This window comes from Mycteria americana, chromosome 2 (assembly GCF_035582795.1).
Source record: "Mycteria americana isolate JAX WOST 10 ecotype Jacksonville Zoo and Gardens chromosome 2, USCA_MyAme_1.0, whole genome shotgun sequence".
NCBI classification, from domain to species: domain Eukaryota; kingdom Metazoa; phylum Chordata; class Aves; order Ciconiiformes; family Ciconiidae; genus Mycteria; species Mycteria americana.
The window spans coordinates 132,688,323-132,709,024 of NC_134366.1; the positions used below are offsets into that span (position 1 = coordinate 132,688,323).

A 20,702-nucleotide genomic window follows, 5' to 3' on the forward strand; every position below is an offset into this window, starting at 1 on the left:
ATCGCCAGGCGGGCGCACCCTCCTCAGCGCAAGGGCGGCCGCCCGCCGGCGAAGGGGAGGCGGCACTCCCACCCGGGCTCCGCGCTGAGCCCCGCGGCGGCCGGCAGCTACGCCGGGCCGCGGTGCAAGGCCTCACGCCGCGCCCCGCCGGCAGAGCGCTCGCGCGGCACCAACCGCCGCTACCTTGCCGCGCGCGGGAACCCGCGAAACACCCCCGCGCGGGCGGGAAGGGCGCATTTGGGCGGGGGAAGGCGGGCGCTGATTGGCCGAACGGGAGGGAGCGGGCGGGGTGGAGCGGCGGTGACGGACTCTCTCCGCCCGGCAGGGGGCGCCGCCGCACAGCGCAAGGCCGCCGCGGCGCCGCCAGCCCCCGAGCCGGGGGGAGCGGGGGGAGCGTTTGCAGCGTGTGGCCGTGACGCAGATTTATTTATCGTTTTTAATAAGGGACGGGGGAAGGAAGCGGTTTGAACGGCGAAGTAAGGCGGCGCCGACGGCGGCAGCTTAGCGGCCGAGGGAGGGGTGTCTTGCCTGAGAGCGTGCTGGCTCGGGGGGGGGGGGGGGGGGGGGGGGCGGGGGGGAGAAGACGGGGAAGATGCAGATACCTAAATATTGCCATCAAAACAGTTATATAAAGTTCTTGTGCCTGTTACGTAACCGTTTCGACACCACGCGGTATTGTCGTAAACTAAGTAGAAAACAAATCACGAAACGTCCAGGTCACCCAAAGCGGGAGCAGGGTGCGCAGGACGGGCGAAGGGCGCACCGCGGGGCGGAGGACCGGCCCTGGTGGAGGGATGCACCACTTCCCACAAGCAAACGATCTGCTCTTCTGGTAAGGAGCGGAAAACCTTCATGCATGAACCTGTCTCTTCAGAGAGCAGGGAGACAGTTTTATTTCTGTGAAGTACAAGACCCAGGTGCAAAGGCAAAGTTGTATTTGTTTTTAAAAGTAAGTTGGAGGCAGGTGAAAAAGAGAAAAAACACGCTCGAAAGACCACAGGAAACTTGTTTTTAAAGAGCCACAGCTGCTCAAAGGACATAGATGGGACTTTAGGTATGTTTAAGGGGCACCGTGCAAGTCAGAGGCACAGCGAGCTGTAAGCTGATAAAAAGCTATTATGTTTTGACCAACAGTAAAGACTAAAGACAGAAATGATGTCAAAGCTAGCCCGCTCTCCCCTCCCTAGATCCCTCCAAGTGCTTTTGGTCAGAAGGCTATTGGGTTCAGCAGAGGTAAGACTTGGGTGAAAGTCAGTAACTAATCACACACAACAGTTAGTCAGCCTCAGCTAGTGACACTTGTAGTCTGTTGCTTGTCTGCCCCGGTTTATCCCCTTTTAATCTGACCGGTCTCACGAAGTGAAGTTTGCACCATGCTTTTCAGAGCACCCCATAAAATATAAATAATTTTTAAAATAAGGCTAGAAATACTTGTCAGGCAGCTCATATTTATAACATATTACCAGAAACTGACCTTTAGGAAGACCCAGGGTTTTTTTCTCTGCTCACACAGTTCTTTGAGATGTTTCCCAAGGAAGCAGGCTTGTCGCAATCCCGTGTGTGTAAATGCAACTAAGTTTCACACCTCTCCCTTCTACCAAAGCTCTTGAGTCTGCTAAGTAGAGGAATATAATCCTTCTAAGGCTTTTACATTTAAGGAAATTAAAACAAGTGGGCAGGTGAGGGACTCTTGAATCCCTTAAGAAAGCTCAAGCTTTGGCCAGTATTTCAGGTCTTAGCAAATACAAATGCGACCTCAAGGTCCACACAACCACGTTTCCTCACTTCTGCTTGTTTAATCAGAATTCAAGTTCTCTCCCATGCTTGAAGCAGAAGCAGCAACCTGATCTTAAATGGATGAAATGAAACAGTGTTCTTTCATTTAACTCAGGGGTTTATGTCTTGTAGGTTTAAGAATTAATCCTAGTTCCTTTAAGGATTAGTTTGCAGAAGCAAAAAACCCACCACCAAACTTGAGAGGCCTAAGTAGCAGCAATTAAAATGGCTGTTTTATTGCCTTACATATGAAGCTTACCTTTAATATTACCTTTAATATTCAAATCTATGGAAATCTAAACCTAGAAAGACAACTAGAGAATTCCACAGCTTAGTTTTGTGACTCTACATGCAAGTCTAAAGAAAGAACTTGCTAAACTCAACATATTCACCACAAATTATGAAGTTTTATAACTAACACCCTCAGGATCCATTGACTGTAAAAAGCATGGAAAAAAACCAGCCAAGTAAGCTAAGTGTTAGTTCAGCCTTGCATAGCAAAAATTAAGAATTGAAAACTTGGTAATGTACCTAAACATCAATTTTAATGCTGCTGCTTGTCTGGGTATAGATTAAGATTTCAGCTAAAGTTAATGGAAAATATATTTTTAATAATTTAAGTGCTGCACATCCATAGAGTCACCAACCTCCAATGAAACTATGATGCCCAAGTTTCATCTTCTTGATGTTTACAACTGGCATATTGTTCCTTAAATATCATACAATCCTCTCACACAGCATTTTGGTTATGATCTCTGTTGTCCTTCTTCATGAAAATCATCATAGGGCTACCCAAGACTCTTGGCACGCATATGAAAACAAACAGTGATGAAAATTTGTAAATCAACTTTATTCAACGATGACCATCATTTAGGCATCGGCAATAGTAACTTCAACTTCTACACCTGGTTCAATGCTGATGGAAGTGATCTGCTTCACGATCTCAGAAGGACTGTGTAAGTCAATGAGCCGCTTATGGATACGCATTTGGAAACGATCCCAGGTCTTGGAACCTTCACCACAAGGTGTCTTCCTGGTAGTGATTCGCAGAGTCTGAAGAGAAGTCATGAACACAGGGTATTTAGTTGATGCATGCAGAAGACTAATCTACCATCAAATCAATCCACCTAAAAATACTGTATGGTATCTATGTCACTGGAAAGTTACTTCTCAAGTTATATTCTACTGAAGTTAACACTCCTTCCCTATAGTCAATTTAATTAAAAAAAATTCATGATTAAAATAAATTGAAGGACAAAAAACCCCTTCCATGTTCAACATGTTTTGCACTAAACAGTTGCCCCAGGTGTCAAAGCAACTTGTGAAGTCATTATCCATTTACACTGCATCACCCTCAGTTTAGTAGTACTGCTTTTCATCTCAACTTTTTTTTTTTTAAGATGTTTTAAGTGCACATTTGCAGAAAAAAACCCAAACTTTTAAGACAGGAAAACAGTATTAAGTACCTTGGTGGGCATGCGAACAGGTCCTTTCACCTTTAGGTTTTTTTCCTTAGCGCCTCTGATCAAGTCAGCACAGACTGAAAAAAAATACAAAATAGCTCAGGTTTGTGAGTATTTTTTTTACTTGTTTTCTTAAGGGAAGATTTCAAACAAGAAGTTGGCTCAGAATAGCGTATGAAATGATCATTGGCATTCATTTTAAGGTTTATCCTCATAGCCAACCACATCCAAGTGGAAGCGTTACGCCATGGTTAGCAAAATCATGTTAACAACAGTAGGCAAAAGCCATTACTACAAGTTTAAGCTGTCTTTAAGCTGTTATCAGCCTGAAGACCCTGCATCAAACAGTGATTCTACAACATTTACATTATATCATTAAAACACTGCCAAAGCCAGTTCCTAAACAAGATTAAATAATGTATTAAAGAATGTTAAACTTCTAAACTGAACTCTTCATAACAAGAGTGACAAAATGTCAATTGAGAAACTGGGGCCTTTCAGTTCTTATACATTCAAATAGTGACAACTAAAATCCCCACAAGAACTAAAGGGAAGAAGCTGCACTCTCTTAAGTTAGTCATTACGACATGAAGTTTTCAGCATGATGAAAAACCCCAAACACTAGCTTCCATTAAAAATTAAACTAGTCAGCATATGAAGCACTTTGGGTTGACTTTGTTAGCCAAGTCACATACAAACAGGCAAATGCTAACATCTTTAATTACAACTGGTTTCAATTAATTGTGTTTTGCAAGACATTATATCATATATACCATTCATTACTTAACAAGCTACCCCAGTTCAAAAAAAAAAAAAAAAAAAGAGTATCACTCACCCTTCTCAAGTGATTTTACATTGCGACTTGTCAAAGTAATTCTAATGCGATGGATTGCTACCTCTTGTTCCACAGGTGCTTTGCCAGTATCTTTAAACGCCTAAAATGTTGAAGTTACAAATATCAGACACTACAGTCAACAGCCACTAACACTACCTGCAGCCTCTTAAAAACAGACATCTAGAATGTAGAGAAGAATTTAGCTATGGGACTAGTTTATGCTACTGACTAGATGACATATCCAAAGGGTACAGTGGCATGGAAGAAAGGGTGGGAACAGAAAGGAAGGGCAAAATCCTGACTGCTCTGAGGAGATGCAGTTTTTTAGTGTCTAACTGCATCTCACAGTGGAAAGCTGCAAGAACATCCCTCCCTAGTTTGCCTCTGTACAGCAGGCTGTCCAGTCATGAATACTCCTCGTCCTCAACAAGAAACACTTTTCAGATTTCATGTATCTTACAACTTAACCTCACCATGAATTAAGTAGCAAAGATATCAATAAAACAGCAACAACTTAAACAGTGAGAATAAAAAGGGGCAGCTGGCCAGAAAGACTAATTCGGCCACTCAGGAGACTGATGTGAAGAGCTTATGCAATTAAACGCTTGCAAATAATTGGGCATTAAGGTGGACCAAGTGAACTGATGAAAGAAAATAAAAGTGAAAATACGGAGGAAGAAAGGTCTTAAAAAACGTGGCTGAAACCCAGCATTTCTCCGATTGATGAGATACTACCTGTCATACTAACTGACGCACATTCCTCTAGTAAAGGCCGGTTTTAAGGGCAAACGCAGGAGAGCCCTTTTCACCACCACTCACGCCGGGCCGAGGTCGCCTCCTCTCCGCCCGCGCTTCCCCGCGGGCAGCGGCGGCCCGGCCGCCACCGGCACCGCTCCCGAAGGGGAGCTCTGCGAGGAGGGAGCGCTGCGGCCGCCGCGGCCTGCTGCGTCCCGGGCTCATGCACCGCCCTCCCTGCAGGCCGGCTTCGGGGGCAGCCGGCGCAGGGCCCAGGCCTGAGGAGCTGCCCTCCCGCGCCCCCGACTGCGAGAGCCTCAGGGAAGCCGCCTCAGCAGCAGGGGATCCTTCACGCCCCCCCACGACACGCAGCCCTGCCCCGGGGCCGAGGCCCAGGCGGCGGCCAAGGGCCGGCACCGGCGGGGCACACGCGGCCGCCCGGCCCCGGCGGCCACGCGGCGCTGCCGGCGGCGAGAGGCAGCGGCCCCTCTCCCCCCCACTCCCCGGCGCCCCCCGCCTCACCATGGCGGCTACAGGGCCTTCCTGACCGACTTATTCCCGGGCGAGGGGCGGTGCGGGGCCCAGCGAACAGCGGTGAGCCAGGAGGCGGCGGCGACGGGCGGCGCGGGGAGAGGAGGGCGCAGCGGCGGCGGGGCGCTTATATAGCGAGCGGCACCGCCTCCATCCGGGCGCTGCGGGACCTTTCACCCCCGGGCCGGGCCCGGAAGCGCCGGGGAGGGGAAGCTGGGTCGGCCTGGCCTCCTGCGCGGCGGGCGCTGGGCGGTAGTGACTTTGTAGGCGCTAAGTCGCGGCGCTGACGGCGAGTAAAGAGGGGAGAGGGGGCCGGGAGCGGTCTCAGCTGCCCTGCTGGGCTCGGCGGCGGTGAGGGGTAGGGGTGGCCGCTGCCGCGCACCCGGCAGGGCCGAGCTCCGGGGCCGGCCACGGGACGTGCCGAGCGGGCCGGTCTCCGGGCGAGAGCGGTTCGTGGGGCTGCCGTGACCCCTGCGCAGCGCCGCTGCCCCTCGGGCCCCCGGGCGCCTTGCGCTCCTCGTTGCCGCTACCGGTAGACTTCGGCTTTCTTTTGGGGGGTTTGATACACAGGCAGGTCTTCGTGGTTTCCCGTGACAGTGAGCCCGCTCCCGTCTGAGTTTTCTGTTTTGTCTTTTTTTTCCCTTTTCAGTCACTACTGAAAGCAGAGGTGTGAGATCAGAAGTTTTAAGCAGCTTTAAGTAAAAATGCTTGTTTCATTCAATCCTCAATGTAAGAAGTTAACTTTATTTTATTCATTGAGGTCCCTTTATTTATTCAGATTGGGCATTGGAGGGATGGGGTGTTTTTTTTTAATGAAAACAGTCATTGATTTGGCCTGGACACTGGTAACTGCCAATCCCAAGACAAGCATTTTGCTGAGAGCATGCCTGTTTCTAGTTATGTCACAACTTGAGAGATTTATCTGACTGGAGAAACATGTTGTGTGTTATGAAATGATGGCCTATAGTAATGTCATTGTAATTATCTTTGAAAAATAATATTTTCATTCCAGTTGGGGGGGATTCCAGTAATCATAGACATGAATACTGTTAGCAAAACTACTGCCACCTTTGGAAACTTTGTAATTACTACAGTTGTTCAAAAAAGACTCCTTGGTATTTTTAGTCTGAACTTACTTTCAGCTATCACATTGCACTTAATATAATTCCTCCCCCTGCCCCTCTTAATACTTGAATAGGTCTTCATGTGGTCCTTAAACCTCATGCGATGGAGATGATGTTTGTATGCCAATTGTTCCATTGTGGTGCTCAATTTTAGACTTGTTTTGCACTGGGATCATTTGTACTTGCTCTTTGAAATCTCTGGCTTACTAATAACTTCTTTGGACTAGATGCTATATTCTGATAAAGCAGTTCCAATAAACACAGATCCAGAAGTAGTCATCCTATCAGTGCTTCCTGAAATGCAGCAATGTCTTTTGCTGATGGAGATCAGTACCTGAAAAATCTGGTTTGGCGATAGTCCTGTTTCTCTGGCCTCTTCCTCCCTGCAATGAAAGCAGCATTTGGTCCTGGTGGTTTGTTTCCTGAGCCATTTAACAACTATATTAACAATTTTGAACTCACTTATGCATAAGGAACCTATGTTTACTCTGTTATCAGCTATTCCAATTACTTCCTGGGGAAGTTTTCCATCTATAGTGTTTTATATTCATCCCTTTTAAATACATGACCTCATACTGGTGATACTGAAACACTTAATTTTCCAGTAATCCACATGGTTCCCAATCAGCAAGCTTGCTACGTTATTTACTTAGAGCTTTTATGAATGTTCTTAGTAAACTTGATTTCCATATAAAATATTGACTAGCGTGGTGCCAAGAACTAATTCCTAGGGGATTCCATTAGAAATATGTCTGATGGATTCCTCATTGATGACACAGACCTGTAACTTTAGTTTTAATTTACTTACTATGAACTACATGTGCACAACTATGCCAGTTTCTCAGTGTCCTACTGAACAAGTCAATGTACAAACGTGTTATATCAACGCTGTTCCTGTTGTCTACCAAACGTATGCTCTAATTGCATGAGGAAAAAAGTCAATCTGAAAAGACACATTTTCCATACATTTAAGCTGTGTAATTTAAGTAAAATTTCCTCATTTATTTCTTGTTCCTATATCAAGAAGTCAGCATTTTTTCTTTCCCTGGGATTAATGCAAAGTTGACAGTAAGTTCCCGAATTTGTTCCTTTCTTAGGGTTTTTTTCCTAGTATTGGCATCACCTCAGCTTTCTGAGATTTTTTTTTTTTTTTCCCCCCTGGGCTTCCCCAGATTTCTCAAAGCTTATGGAAAATCTACATTAACAGTACACAAGTCTCCTTTGCCAGCTCTTAAAATTCTTGGATGCAAGCTATCTGGAGCTGCTGATTTAAAAACCACCTTACTTCTGTTCCTATGTTTAAGGCTTTCCTTAGCTACTGTTAGAATTTAGTGATATAAATATGTTGTTTGTTCTCCACAAATGTAGAACAGAAATGTATCTGAACTTCCTGCTTTCTTTGAAATACACTGTTAAAAAAAAAAACAAAACCAAAACACCTCCTTCATGCTATTCACATGGGTAAGTATCCATTGTCAATAAAACTTTTGCTTACCTTCTGAATATTCCATCATTCTTAGCTTCTGATTCATATTTTATATCATGCCTGTTTTTCCTTTGGTTACATATTGGTTTTAATGTAGGTTTTTCTCCCCAGCTAATGCTAACTTCAGTTTAGTTATAGGTTGTGAATTTGGACATATAAAGATGCTGTTGGCATATGCTTTTTAGATTAATCTTCCAGGAGTGTTTTCCTCATGTCACATAATTAAGGAGGTAAATTATTAAGAAGCAAGATATGCTTTTAACATGACTTAGCAGTCTGTAGCAGAAACAATTTAATACCTAATTTGATGTTTTATCACTCAGAATATTGTTCCATGTGCATTCATGACACTTTCTGACTTTATTATAGATTGGGGGGGGGGGTGGTGGTGTCTCCCTTCCTTTGGCCAGTTCGTCCTTCAGAAACAGTCTCTAATCTGAATATTTTGTTATCCATGTATTTTCTATCAGCTTATAGTAAAACCAATTAGATTCAATTTATGCTTCCAAATTAGTAATTCATTTGCTATTAATTAAATATGTATGTGTAGGGAGTTAGGTTCTTGTCAGGCTTTTGGTCCTTTGCTTAATTTTAGCCTGAACACCTTTACTTTGTGCTAAATGAATGGTCACCTGATTCTTTAGCTACTTAATGCCATTGCATTTAATCTTGCTAAGTTTTGCCTGGGAAGATTTCTTTTTTTCCTCTGTGACAGGCTAAATTATACAGTTTTTAATAGAAAAGTGTCCCAATATTCTACAAATCTAAATCCATTTAGTCTAGATGTCAACCTTCTGTCTTCCTTTGGTTGTGTGATGAAAAGGATCTTCGAGGAGATCTAGATGTTCTTGTAGTGCTAGAGTGGTCAATTCAAGAGTAGATCCTGGTATGAGTCTACCTGTCTGACTGAAGAGTTAACTGAACAGGCATGTGCCTGCTGTCACTCAGCATCTTCTAAAGTATTGTAATAGCTTCTCGAAATGGAGGCTTGTGCTGTCTTCTGGTGAATGCTGAACTCCTCACCTTTGGGGTGGTTCAAAGGATGCCCCATTTGTTGTGGACGTTGTGAATGCCATTCTTTTGACTAGTTTTATTTTACTTATTTCACACAGGTGGCCTGGGGATGGTTTTGGCAGGGCTCACAGTAGCTTCCTTAAACCTGCTTTGTCATTTTTTGTAGTGATTATTTCATGTGGGCAGCTCCCTAGAAGCTACCTGGGTTATGCCAGCCTAATGCCCCTAGTCTTTGCTTTCAGTGGTGATTAACACATTGCCAAAATATATTCCTATTTACTTTGAAAATTGCTTCCTTCTCCAAGGTCTTTGAAATCAGAACACACTTTTAAAGATTTTGTTTGAACTTCTGATCATAAAATACCTGTGAAGCAGGATCATACTTGAGGCTTCTCAGGAAATCATCAGTAGATGGTGGAGTATCTAAACCAGTCAGCAGCTATCCAATGAAAACTATTTTCAAGCCTCTTAAGAAAGGCTTCAGCATCTGCTTCATCTTAATTGTAGGTACCTGCTAATCCTCTTGTGTTATCTTGAAGTTATTCAGTTGTATCATGTCCCAGAACTCTCCTCCAAGTTCTTTGCTCAGCAGTTAGGTAGTACCTGTTAGTATTTCTTTGTCCTCTCTAGATTTTGAACATCTGTATTTACAGTGTCTACAGCTGCCTCAGCTATTGAAACTTCCAGAAAACCCACTGCAACTGAAAATATCCCCTTTTTAAAGATTGATTTGTGTAGTTGGGTAGTTGTTAACTGGCAACTAATGTTCTCGGCAGGTAGCAGATGGACAGAGCACATAGTGCATGAGCACTGGTCTGCAGCCAGAGTTCTCATATTGCACCTAGCCTGTCCATTTTAAATTTTTTTAATTTTCATGTCAATTGTGACATAAAGATCACCCTATAAAAATGCAGCCCCCCCTCAAAATACTAGGCTCTCTTTACCTTAAACATTTTTTATGTAACTATGGAAAACATGATCCATGACTCAGAAAAAGAGCAATTGTGCTTTGACTGACTCCTTTACTGTTGACAAATGTTGCTGCAAATATTGATCATTAAGAGACCTTTCCAAGTGGGCAGCATGAGCTTCATTAATAATTATTGCAAGCTCTTTCCTTCTAAATATGTACTTGATGCCTGACAGATAATACACTCGGCTTCTAATATTGACCTGGTTATAGAGCATGACTTCCCTGAAACTTCTCCTTTGTCAGCCTGTGTTGCCTTGTTCTTCTGACACAAATCACAGTGACAAAAAATACTTAACTGCTAATATGCTACAGCATTTCTAGTGACACCGAATCCGTGGTACATCACTGCAACATGTCTTTGAACACTCAGGATTGCAACAGGATTGTACATCTGGGCTACTTTCAGGAGGATATTATCTGAATTTGTCCTGCCCTAGTTCAGTCTTAAGATTTTTTTCAGATTGATGAAGTATGTGTTCTCTGCTTGTCTGGAAGAATGTTTGTTGCTTCTCCACTCCTTGCTCTGCAGATGTGACACTGTCAAATTTGTAATAATGAAACAGCAACTTTTTGCAGAGAATAACTGTGCAACTCTCACAGTCTTGACAGCACCAAGGCAGTTTATTGATTAGCAACATGTAATTTGCCAGTAATCGGTGAACTATATATTGTAGATCAGTATTGGCAGTACAACAGAAATCACAACACTAGATGCTTACAAAGCGTTAATTGGCACCTACAAATTTCTTACGTACCCTTCTACAACTGATCCCACTTAGGTATTCACACAGCTCTCTGCACATCCCCTCTCTTGCAAGAAGTGTGGGTTACAAATGCATACTCCCGCTTCTGGCAGTGCAGATTCCTGTTTCTAAATCCTTCTTGTTGGAGATGTGGGCACGTGTACCTGTGGAGCCAATCCACATGCCGGTGAAAGCATCCCCCGTGAGTTCCCATACGCACCCCTGAGAGGTGGGTCCCTGCTGCTACGCCTTATCCTGTCAGTCCCCCAGCCTGTACTGGGAGTGGGGTGGCAGCTACTGACCGTGTCCGATGGGGAGGATGCTCTCCAGCCTTAGAAGTAATGATGCCTGCTGCTCTGGTACTGCTTTCCCACCCAAGGTTTCTTCCAACAATCACAAATTCTCATGCAGCTTTTCAAGCTATCTTCTTTTCTCAAAAGGCTCTTAGTAATCTAATCCCCTGGTTACTGTTTAATCTGGGTGATCAATGTCTTAAGCAAGTTTGTTATTGTTAATTTCCTCTCTGTATGATCAGGTTTTGGGCAAACATCCTCTCAGAACATGCTGATTTGGGTATTCTGTTCGCACACGCTATTTACACTCACATTCCTACCGTATCATCTGTTGTTATCCAGGCCACGTTACCAAGAGGGGGGCATGCAATTCCTGTACAAAAAATCCCCAGCATCAGTTCAGTGAAAGCAGGACTAGTGGACACACAAACAAAACCGGTATTTTTGCATCCAGTTTTCATTTTGGAAATCACCTTGGAAGACTTCATGTGTGGAAAGGTTAATCAAGTATAAAAAATATATACCAAACTACACAAATCTCTCCAATCCAGATTTGGCCACTTGAGGCAGCACTGCTTGGCACAGTTTGTTGTGATCTGCTTTACTTTGAAAAAATAGACAGTTCAAGACAACTGCAATAGTTTGTAGCACACGTTGAAAAGCTGCGTCTAGTCAAAGAATATCCACGTGATTCTTTGAACATAGCAAGCTGTTTTACCAACTGAATTGGAAATGGCTTCCAGGACGCAGATTGGTTTGCTATGCTTACCTTGCTGGCTTCTCTTCGGACGCTTTGTACTCAGAGCATTTAGGAACTAGCGTTACGTGCTGGCGCGTACAAACTCTCGCAGTACTGTGCTAATAAAGACTTTGGAGTTGTCTTTCCTCCTTATGTTTGCCTCCTGCAAAGACTTTGTGGGAAGCTACCAGCGGCAGGGTGTTTGCATGGCTGGATGTCTGTCCTTGAAGAAGAAAAAGTTGATTAATTTTACAGCAGTTATGTTTACCAATATAGGTAGTCCACATATATTTTTGCCCATGACCCTCTGTCTATTGTTTTAAAGCCCAGTTATGAAGTCACTGATCACATTTTTTTCTTCCAAAGACCAGTTTAATCTAATCTAATTCTTTGGCGAGACAGAGTAGGAGGGAATTGTTTCACGGTGCTTGTGCTGCCTCTCTAACATGGAGCAGGGATAATTTAAGGAATGATCCTGACCTCACACTGCCTTAAGACTAGAGGAAAAACTTCTCTTGATATAGAATGCATCACTGCATCAATTTTTTTTTCCTGAGAAGTTTTTCCTCATGTCTTTAAGATTAGTTTCCTCCTTGCGATATTCTTGATCCAACTGATTTTCAGATGATGAACATTTGCAAGCACAAAATTTAGCAAATGCTTGCCACAGATGATGAGGAGATTTAAAGCAAGGGGGAATCACCATCTTGATGGTGCAGGACTACTGCAGCAGGATATTAGTTGCATCTCACAATTTTATCTAGATGACATCCAGGTGTCAGATTGACTTCTGTGGGACTTGTGAAGAGATGTCCTTCCCAACCCTGGAGTCTGCAAAGAAAGACTAAAGCCAATTCAGTAATGCTTCTCCTGTTGTGACCTGACCCTGTGTGAACTAGCCAAGTTAAATTACTCAAAACCTGACAGAAACAGGAATAATAACATAAAACTTAGGACCTGGAACTAAAGGAGATACTGTGGTGTTAGAGATGTGCTTTAGAAACAGGAATTATTAGCCACTGAGGAAATCATTACACTGTGATTGTTCAGAACAGCTGGTTAGATCCACAACATAACATGAAAGTGATCCATTAGGCATCAAATATTAAGTTTTGGTTTCAAAGGGCTTGCTGACTTCTCTAAAAAGCTAATGTGGCAAAGCGGCAGCTGCAGCCTACTACATAGAAATTGCGAGGTTGCAGTAGGGGAGCAGGAACAACAACCGTAGAGTCTGTAATGCTATTTCGTAGAAGACCCAGCAGTTCTGTTTAAGAGAACAACTTACAAGAGAGTAAAGCAAGTCTATTAAACTTGTCTTTCACCTAAATATACAGCAGAAGTTCCTACTTCACTTGTCATGAAAACAGAGTTTGTACATGTCCTTTAACACCAGTCTAACAGACATCATTGTTACAAATACGGAATACGGTTTGGTTAGTCTCCCAGGAAATACGATGAAACAGAAAAGTCTTTTTCCCCTGCAACAATCACTTAAATGTTGTAAGAGCAACTCTACGTAGATGCACACAATCGCACTTCCAACATTCCTACCTCTGCACATGCAACAGGTTTTCCAAACGCAGATCAAGGGGAGCAGTATTATCTACTGGTTTAAAACTGAGGAAAAGATAGTATTAGCGCTTAAGAGGGTTGTGGTCAAGCAGTCGATTTTTAGGCAAATAAAATTAATTATTCTGGTATACATAGAAGGTGGTTTTGAGTATGGTAGCCGTGCCTCCTGAAAAAAATTCAAGAAATATTAATACTTGTAATTTTTGCAGCATTATGATCTCATGTTTTTCTTTTAAGTACAAAATACATACATTACAAAATAATCTTTCAATAATTATGACTGTTGGAAGATGTTTCTGAGACCACCCAGAAGGTACTTCGTTCTGTCAATGGCCCCTTCCCGCACCCTTGCACCAGGTATATTTCCTTTTTGAGAGTCCCTTACGTGTTCAGAGGAAGAACGGCTTCTCACACACTCTTGTGAAACGTTCCTGATGTGAGGTAGAGCCAATCACTTTGTTCTGGCAGGCACAAATGCTTATGCTAATATCTAGGGATTGATTCTCCTCTTTCCTGAAAAAAAAAGCAACACACCTTTGATATAGAAAACTGAGCTTTTTACTCTTAAGATCCTCTGTATATAAAAGAAATTTCTTTTCCAGTGAAGAATCCACCATTACTTGTGTACTAGTATACATTGCTGAATCATTTGTGTGGTTAAAGTATAGCACTAACTAATCATCATCATCATTAGCACACAGTGCAATCATCAAGAAAAGAAAGAGAAAACCTCACAGACAGTTTTTGGGCCGGTAATGGTTTGCAGAACATTTAAAATTAGACAGTTTTTCATTTTCATGGGCCAGGACAGTTGGGTTTTTGGGGTCTGGGAGTGAGGGGAAGGCTATGCTTCTTTTAACTAAAGAAGAGACTACTACGACCTGGTGGTAACAGGTGACCGCTCTGATCTGAACCAGTGGCCTCGTCTAATTTTAAGCACTAATTCAAGACCTTAGTTTAAGTCATACGGGGTCCTGACAGTCTAGTGGGCAGGTAGCACAGAAATTCATGTGCCAGCATAAACTTATTTTTCAATGAAAGCGTCACTGATTGAAAGGCTTGTAGCAAATAGGTTCGGTTTTGGGGGTGTCTCCTCTCTCCCTGTTTCTGGCTTGTCTTGTTGCCTCCTCCAGCCGCCTCCCTCGTCTCCCTGTGCAAATGGCTCTTTCATACTACCCTTGCTATGATTTTTCAGGTAGTGCTAGTTTTCATGGCGAGGACACTTTTTCGAATGCTGTTTTCAATTCAATACACAGCTTTTTAAATGAACTATGCAAGCATGAAAATATTTTTTAAAAATTTAAAGAAATGTATTTCCTCTGAAAGTCAGCTGGTGACAGGAATGATTAATTAAATCTTAAGAATATCCTTTTTCTCCCCTTTAAATTAGAAAACATCTAATAGCAATCATTTCACTCCCAAAAGCTATACAAGGATTTACAACTTTAAGGGAGGTCTGGAGAAGTTCTGTCACTTTCTATACAAAGAGAATTTTGGGTGACATTCATCTACTGGCACGTCAGTGCAATGATACGTTCCTTCAAAAACTTCGTGTGTGGCTTTTGTGTTATCTGCAAAACATTTTAATGGAACTGTTAGATGAGAGAGAAACAAGGATGCAGCCAAAGTATATGATATCTCTCTAAACTTACTGTATTATACAATATATACTATTAACTACTATTAAAAAATATCCAGCCTCCCTAGCCTATCAATTCCCATATTTACAGTCAGCTTTTTTACTGTCTCTGTTCAGATGCAACTTTCTATACTTGTCTCTGGGGCCAGCTTCACTTGTGCCATATCTGAATCAAAACCCTTTCACCATTTTTGAGGTAAGCGGTTGAGAAAAACACATGGCTTGAAAATAAAACTGGTTTTCCTTCCGCCCTTTTGGGGGAAGTAACTTAAAAAGAGCTGGACATTTACATTTCCAATTTGCAGCCTACTTTGCTCTTTGTAGCCTGGCACATGTGCAGTAGAATATTTATTAAGTTATGAATTACCCTATTATCCCAGGTGCCCTGCAAAGGCAAATGCAATCACCTCCCTGCTCTGCTGAACACTCAGGCTATTGAACTTCAGGCTGGGCAGGGAGCGTAACTCAGCCTCGTGCTCGGAGAAGTCCAGGGGTGGATGGTGCCTCTACTATCAAATTGTCCCATGGCATCCTTAGCTGATGGCAGACTGGGATAGATGCCAGTAGACTTTTTTGTTCCATTTGCCTTCTTTAACTGGTTTTAAGGCTTTTCATTTGACAAGCAGACAAATATTTGGCAGCTGGGTTAACTGAAGCATAGAAAGAGGCTCTTTGAGCACTGCATTAAGGTATTTGCAGCAGATAAATGGCTAAAATAAAGTATAAGTAAAATGTTCAAAGTATAGTTAATTTTTAAAATAACCATTCATTTTCTACCCCTATTTTCATCTGTGTTCTAGTGGATGAATTTATAAACACAGATGCTAATGCTGCAAACATTGATCTACAAGTCAAATATTAAGCATCTACTTAAGTCCCATTGAATTTACAAATATTTGCGGTATATTCTGTAAAACATTTTTTTGTTTTGTTTTCTTTGCTGCAGATATATCTTACCACAGGATACAGAAGCAACCCATACATCTTCACACTTACGTCTTCATCGTACCTTCTGTTCTGTATGTAACTTCTACTATATAACCTCCAAGTTATATAGTATTTTTATCATTTGAAGATAGTGTTGTTATGTCTTTCCTTCTGGGTTGAGATAAAGCATGACACCAGAAAAAAAAGGGGAAAAAAAAATAATATGAAGTAAGTGAGCACAGAAGAAGCCTCCAAGGAAAGAGAAGCAAACAACAGAACAAGCCAGGAGCAGGGTTACAGAGGCTCCTCGTTGATGGGAAGCCAGAAGCTATGTCAAAGAGAAACAGATAACCATTCCTTGCTTAATTATCAAAAAGTTTAACTGTAATACTCCCACCCACCTCACCCCCAAATAAAGACAGTAGCAGCAGAATTGTAGCTTATGCTTACTTTTTCCAAAACTGATTATTAAATGTCTGTTGATATTTCTATTTGGGAACCAAAGACTCTAAATCTTCAGTAATAGTTATAGTAAGTGAAGAGTAATACAGAATGATAAAATTACACTTCCATGTTTTTTCTTTCCTCCTTTCTCATTCTTCCTAGAAACTGTTTATTACAACTGCATACTTCTCATGCTTCTAGCCAGCTTTTCTTGTCTTTCTTATAATGACTTGACTGCTAAAGTAATTGTTGAACTGCACAGAACTCAAGACAGTATGTGGAAGTTGCTTTTCATTGTGAAGAAAAGCATGAAAAAAATTAATTTTGACCTAAACCCATTTCAGCACTAACTAGTATTGGCTCTTATTTGGGGATTCAGTTTGAATTAGATAAATTCACATAAAATCTGTCTTAACTGCATCTGGTCAAGTTTTGCACATGTGCCCATTTGAGGGAAGAGAGGAGACACGTGGGGGAGGTTGGGGGTGGAGTTTGGGGGTGGTGGATGCCATTAGTTATAAAAAAAAGAAAAAAAGGCCAGAATTAGAACTTTTAATTCATGCTTTCACTTGGTAGACAATGCTATCTGTATAACCAAGAAAGCACAAAACGTAACACTCTGATATGGTTAATATATCCAGAGCTACTGCTGTTGATGACTAGACATGAGAATGCAAGCACTTTACAGTATCTTCTTTATATGTACTTTCTGAAATTAGTAAATGCGGCCAGATTCACTAGTTAGGTACTGGGAGATTGATGAGAACTAGCTGAGGTTTCCATGCGGGCTGTGGTTACCCCAGATTGCTATGAGGCAGGACCTAACCCACCCACTTTTGAATAGTTAGCTCTCACTGCTGCAGAGCTGGATGTTTGAAAGGCAGCTTGTGCTACTTAAGAACAGAGAACATAAAGCAAAACCAAAAAACCAGCTCACTTTGAGAAAATGGCCACTGTGACATGGCATCCCAGGGCCCCAGAAATGGCACTTAAGTTGCTGCTATAAAAAAAACCAAACCTAAATACAAGAACAGTTTAGTTTCCAAGGAAAATAATTGTATCAAGCTGTGGAATATAGTTGATGGTACGACATGAGAGATCTGACATTTACCAGTTGGGACAAATGAGGCTTTGTTCCTTCCTAAGAGCACAGTCGAGATGCATGGTCGCTCTTACTTCAGGAGGTCCCACCTGTTCTTAGCATCAGATAACTCATGCCCTGAATAGAGCATGCCTGGCTGGCAGAGGGCTGGAGGCCACAGCCCAAGTCTGTGTCCAGACTTACACTGATGCTGCATCATCTGAATCTGTGCAATACTGGATCCCACACTTCCAAATTTGCTAGACCCTACAGAGCTGATCAGGACATGAATGCTAGTTCAGCCTTTCAAACTCATTATGCTTTTATATATACCCTGCCAAGGCATTTAGTCCACAGCAAGAAAAAGTGAAGTCCCTTTTTATATTTGGTTGGCTGGATGACTGGGGCAGCCGTACCAAGGTGAATTCACAAGTGCTTCATGCTCAGAAAACATGTTGATAAACTACAATTACCTGGTTGTAGTGCTTTCTGTAGGCCTTCAATAAATCTTCTGTTTAGGCTGATCAAGCTGCTGGTGATCAGTTCCAGGAATGAAGAGAATAAATAAACTAGGTACAAATAACCCAGGTTTATCCTGACTTATGTCTTGCTAACCATCTGGAACTGTGTTGCATACATATGTATGGGGAAGGAGAGATAAGAACAAAACCAGCTTCTAGAAGGACTTAGGGAAAAATCTGGGTGAACAGAATCCTGTGAGAGATGTAACACAGTTGTCTGGAACTGCTCTGCTAGCATCATGTGCCTTCTGCTATCATTTCATATGGAGGTATGCACGTGTGACAAAGTTAAAGAGCAATGTGCTCTTTAGCTTTTATGCCAGCTTTAGAAGCAAGAAGGCATCTTTTGAAAATCTGAAGCCATGTCCGGATGAAGAAAACCAAAAGGATAAAATTCTGGTGGATTAAATATAAAAATAGATGGAAAAAAACTTCAAGGAACTAACACAAACCCTATAATTTATAATTTTCAGAATATCAAGAACAAGAAATCTGTCAAGCCTCTCTGGTAGATCTACTGATGTCAGGTTTTTAAAAGAAAAACAAAACAAAACAAAAAACTCCTAATCATTGAAACCTGACTGCCCCCCCAAGACAACAAAGCCATTGCAAAGAATCAAAGTGTGTTCCTTGCATGTGTGTTGTCCCTGGAAGAAACACAAAATAGGCTCATGCTAGAAACATTTTTGTAGGAGAACTCAGGATCTGTCTGAAATTCAAGCATCTATAAATGTTATTATAATTGCAGAACTTTTGTGGTTGGAAGGGAGCTCTGGAGATTGTCCAGTCCAACCCCCTGCTCAGAGCAGGGTCAACTAGAGCAGCTTGCTCAGTACCATGTCCAGTTGGGTTTTGAGTATCTCCAAGGATGAAGACTCCCCCACCTCTCTGGGCAACCTTTTCCAGTGTTTGACCATCACAGTAAAAAAGTTTTTTCTTGCATTTAAATGGAGTTTCCTGTCCTTCAGTTTGTGTCCATTGCATTTTGTCCTGTCAGTGGGCACCCCTGAGAAGAGTCTGGCTCCATCTTTACTGCCTCCCATCAGTATTTATACAAACTGATAAAAGTCCCCTGAGCCTTCTCTTTCCAGGCTGAACAGTCCCACCTCTCAGTCCCTCCTCACATGCAGAGGTTCCAATCCTCTAATCAGCTTAATGGCCCTTCACTGCACTCCTGGTCCAGTACCTCCATGACTTTCTTGTTCCGGCAGAGTCCTGAGACAGTCCCAGCGCTCCAGATGCATCTCACCAGTGCTGAGTGAGCAGAGGGGAATAACCTCTTCTGGCAGTGCTCTGCAGGAGCTGGCAACACCCTTTGTATTGCACCCCCGGATGCTGTTGGCCTTCTTTGCCGCAAGGGTGCATTGCTGGCTCATGTTCAATTTGGTGTCTGCCAGGAGCTCCAGGTCCTTTCCTGCAAAGCTGCTTTCCAGCCGGTTGGTCCCCAGCTTCTACTGGTGCTTGGGGTCATCCTCCACCAGGTGCTGGACTTCGCAGTTCCCTGCGTTGATTCCCATCAGCAGTTTTACTCCAGCGTGGTAAGGTCCCTCTGAATACCAGCACAACCATCTGAGGTATTGACCCATCATCCAGGTCATTAATGGAGATGTTAACCTGTACCAGGCCCAGTATCAATCTCTGGGGTACACCACCAGTGACTGGTCTCCCACTGGACTTCATGCCGCTGATCACAACCCTTTGAGCCCAGCAGCTCAGCTAGTTTTCAGGTTTCACTATCTAGCCGGTACTTCATCAGCTTCTCTATAGGGATATAATGGGAAACAGGGCTGAAAGCCTTACTAAGGTCAAGATGAGCAACAACCACTGCTCTCCCCTCATCCAGCAAGGTGGTAATCTCATCATAAAAGGCTACCAGGCTGGTCAAGCATGATTTCCTCTTCATAAATCCATGCTGACTACTTCCAATCGCTTTCTTGTCCTTCATATATTTGGCAATGGTTTCCAGAATTATTTGTTCCACCACTTTCCCGGGGATTTAGGTGAGGTTGACCGGCTTGTATTTTCCAGATCCTCCTTTTTGACCATCTTGCAGATAGGAATGGCATTTGCTTTCTTCCAGTCCTCGGGAATCTCTCCTGACTGCCGTGACCCTCCAAAGATAATCGAGAGTGGCCTCACAAGACATCAGCCAGCTCCCTCGGCATTTGTAGGTGCATCCCATCAGGTCCCATGAGCTTGGGTACATCCTGTTTGTTTGAACGTTCCCTAACCTGACTCTTCTCTACCAAGGGTAAGTCTTCCTTGCTCCAGCCTTCTCATTGGTCTCAGGGGCCCAAGATTCCTGAACACAAACATTACCATTAAATACCAAGGTGAAGAAACTACAGAAGAGTACTTTGGCCTTCTCCATGTTGCCACCAGCTCGTCCACCCCATTCATCAGTGGGCCCAGATTATCCCTAGTCTTCTTTTTGCTGCTGATATACCTGTAGAAACCTTTCCTGTTGCTCTTCACATCACTTACCAGATCCAATTTGAGACAGGCTTTGGCTTTTACAACCCCATCTCTGCACGCTTGAGCAGTGTCTCTGTATTCCTCCTGGGTGATCTGACCCTGCTTCCACCTCTTTTATGCTTATTTTTCATGTTTGAGTTTAATCAGGAGCTCCTTGTTTATCCTTGGTGCCATCCTGCCCCCTTTGCTCAATTTCCTGTTCATTTGGGATGGACCAATCTTGAGCTTGGAGAAGGCAATCCTTAAAAATCAACCAGGTGTCCTGGGCCTCTCTTCTCTACAGGACCATATCCCCTGGAAGTCTTTAAGAAATAACTTAATGATATGATTG

At 42.9% G+C, this 20,702-nt stretch overlaps 1 protein-coding gene, 1 long non-coding RNA gene and 1 other non-coding gene across 4 annotated transcripts; 1 reads left to right on the plus strand and 2 right to left on the minus strand.

Moving 5' to 3' along the window:
* Positions 1-2,605: 2,605 nt before the first annotated feature.
* On the minus strand, positions 2,606-5,488 carry RPS20 (ribosomal protein S20). Its single transcript, XM_075494683.1, has 4 exons — positions 5,332-5,488; positions 4,075-4,174; positions 3,243-3,316; positions 2,606-2,829 (listed from the first exon to the last, which is right to left on the minus strand). The coding sequence occupies exons 1-4, from the start codon at positions 5,332-5,334 to the stop codon at positions 2,647-2,649; spliced, it is 360 nt and encodes a 119-aa protein (XP_075350798.1). The 5' UTR covers positions 5,335-5,488; the 3' UTR covers positions 2,606-2,646.
* Positions 3,395-3,459, minus strand: LOC142406875 (small nucleolar RNA U54). Its single transcript, XR_012774753.1, has one exon. It is a non-coding gene; the product is annotated as a small nucleolar RNA U54 (small nucleolar RNA).
* A 47-nt stretch (positions 5,489-5,535) lies between the features above and the next one.
* Positions 5,536-16,267, plus strand: LOC142406149 (uncharacterized). Of its 2 annotated transcripts, XR_012774466.1 has the most exons (4): positions 5,536-5,872; positions 5,990-6,038; positions 15,041-15,119; positions 15,870-16,267. It is a non-coding gene; the product is annotated as an uncharacterized LOC142406149 (long non-coding RNA). The 2 variants fall into 2 exon arrangements; XR_012774465.1 differs by having other exon boundaries at positions 5,540-6,038.
* The last annotated feature ends 4,435 nt before the right edge of the window (positions 16,268-20,702 follow it).

Excerpts from the sequence above, each read along its gene's own strand:
- RPS20 (XM_075494683.1), bottom strand. Across the intron at positions 3,317-4,074 it reads TGTAAAATCACTTGAGAAGG|TCTGTGCTGACTTGATCAGA; the intron begins GTGAGTGATACT and ends ATTTTTTTTCAG. Across the intron at positions 2,830-3,242 it reads CTGTTCGCATGCCCACCAAG|ACTCTGCGAATCACTACCAG; the intron begins GTACTTAATACT and ends ACTTCTCTTCAG.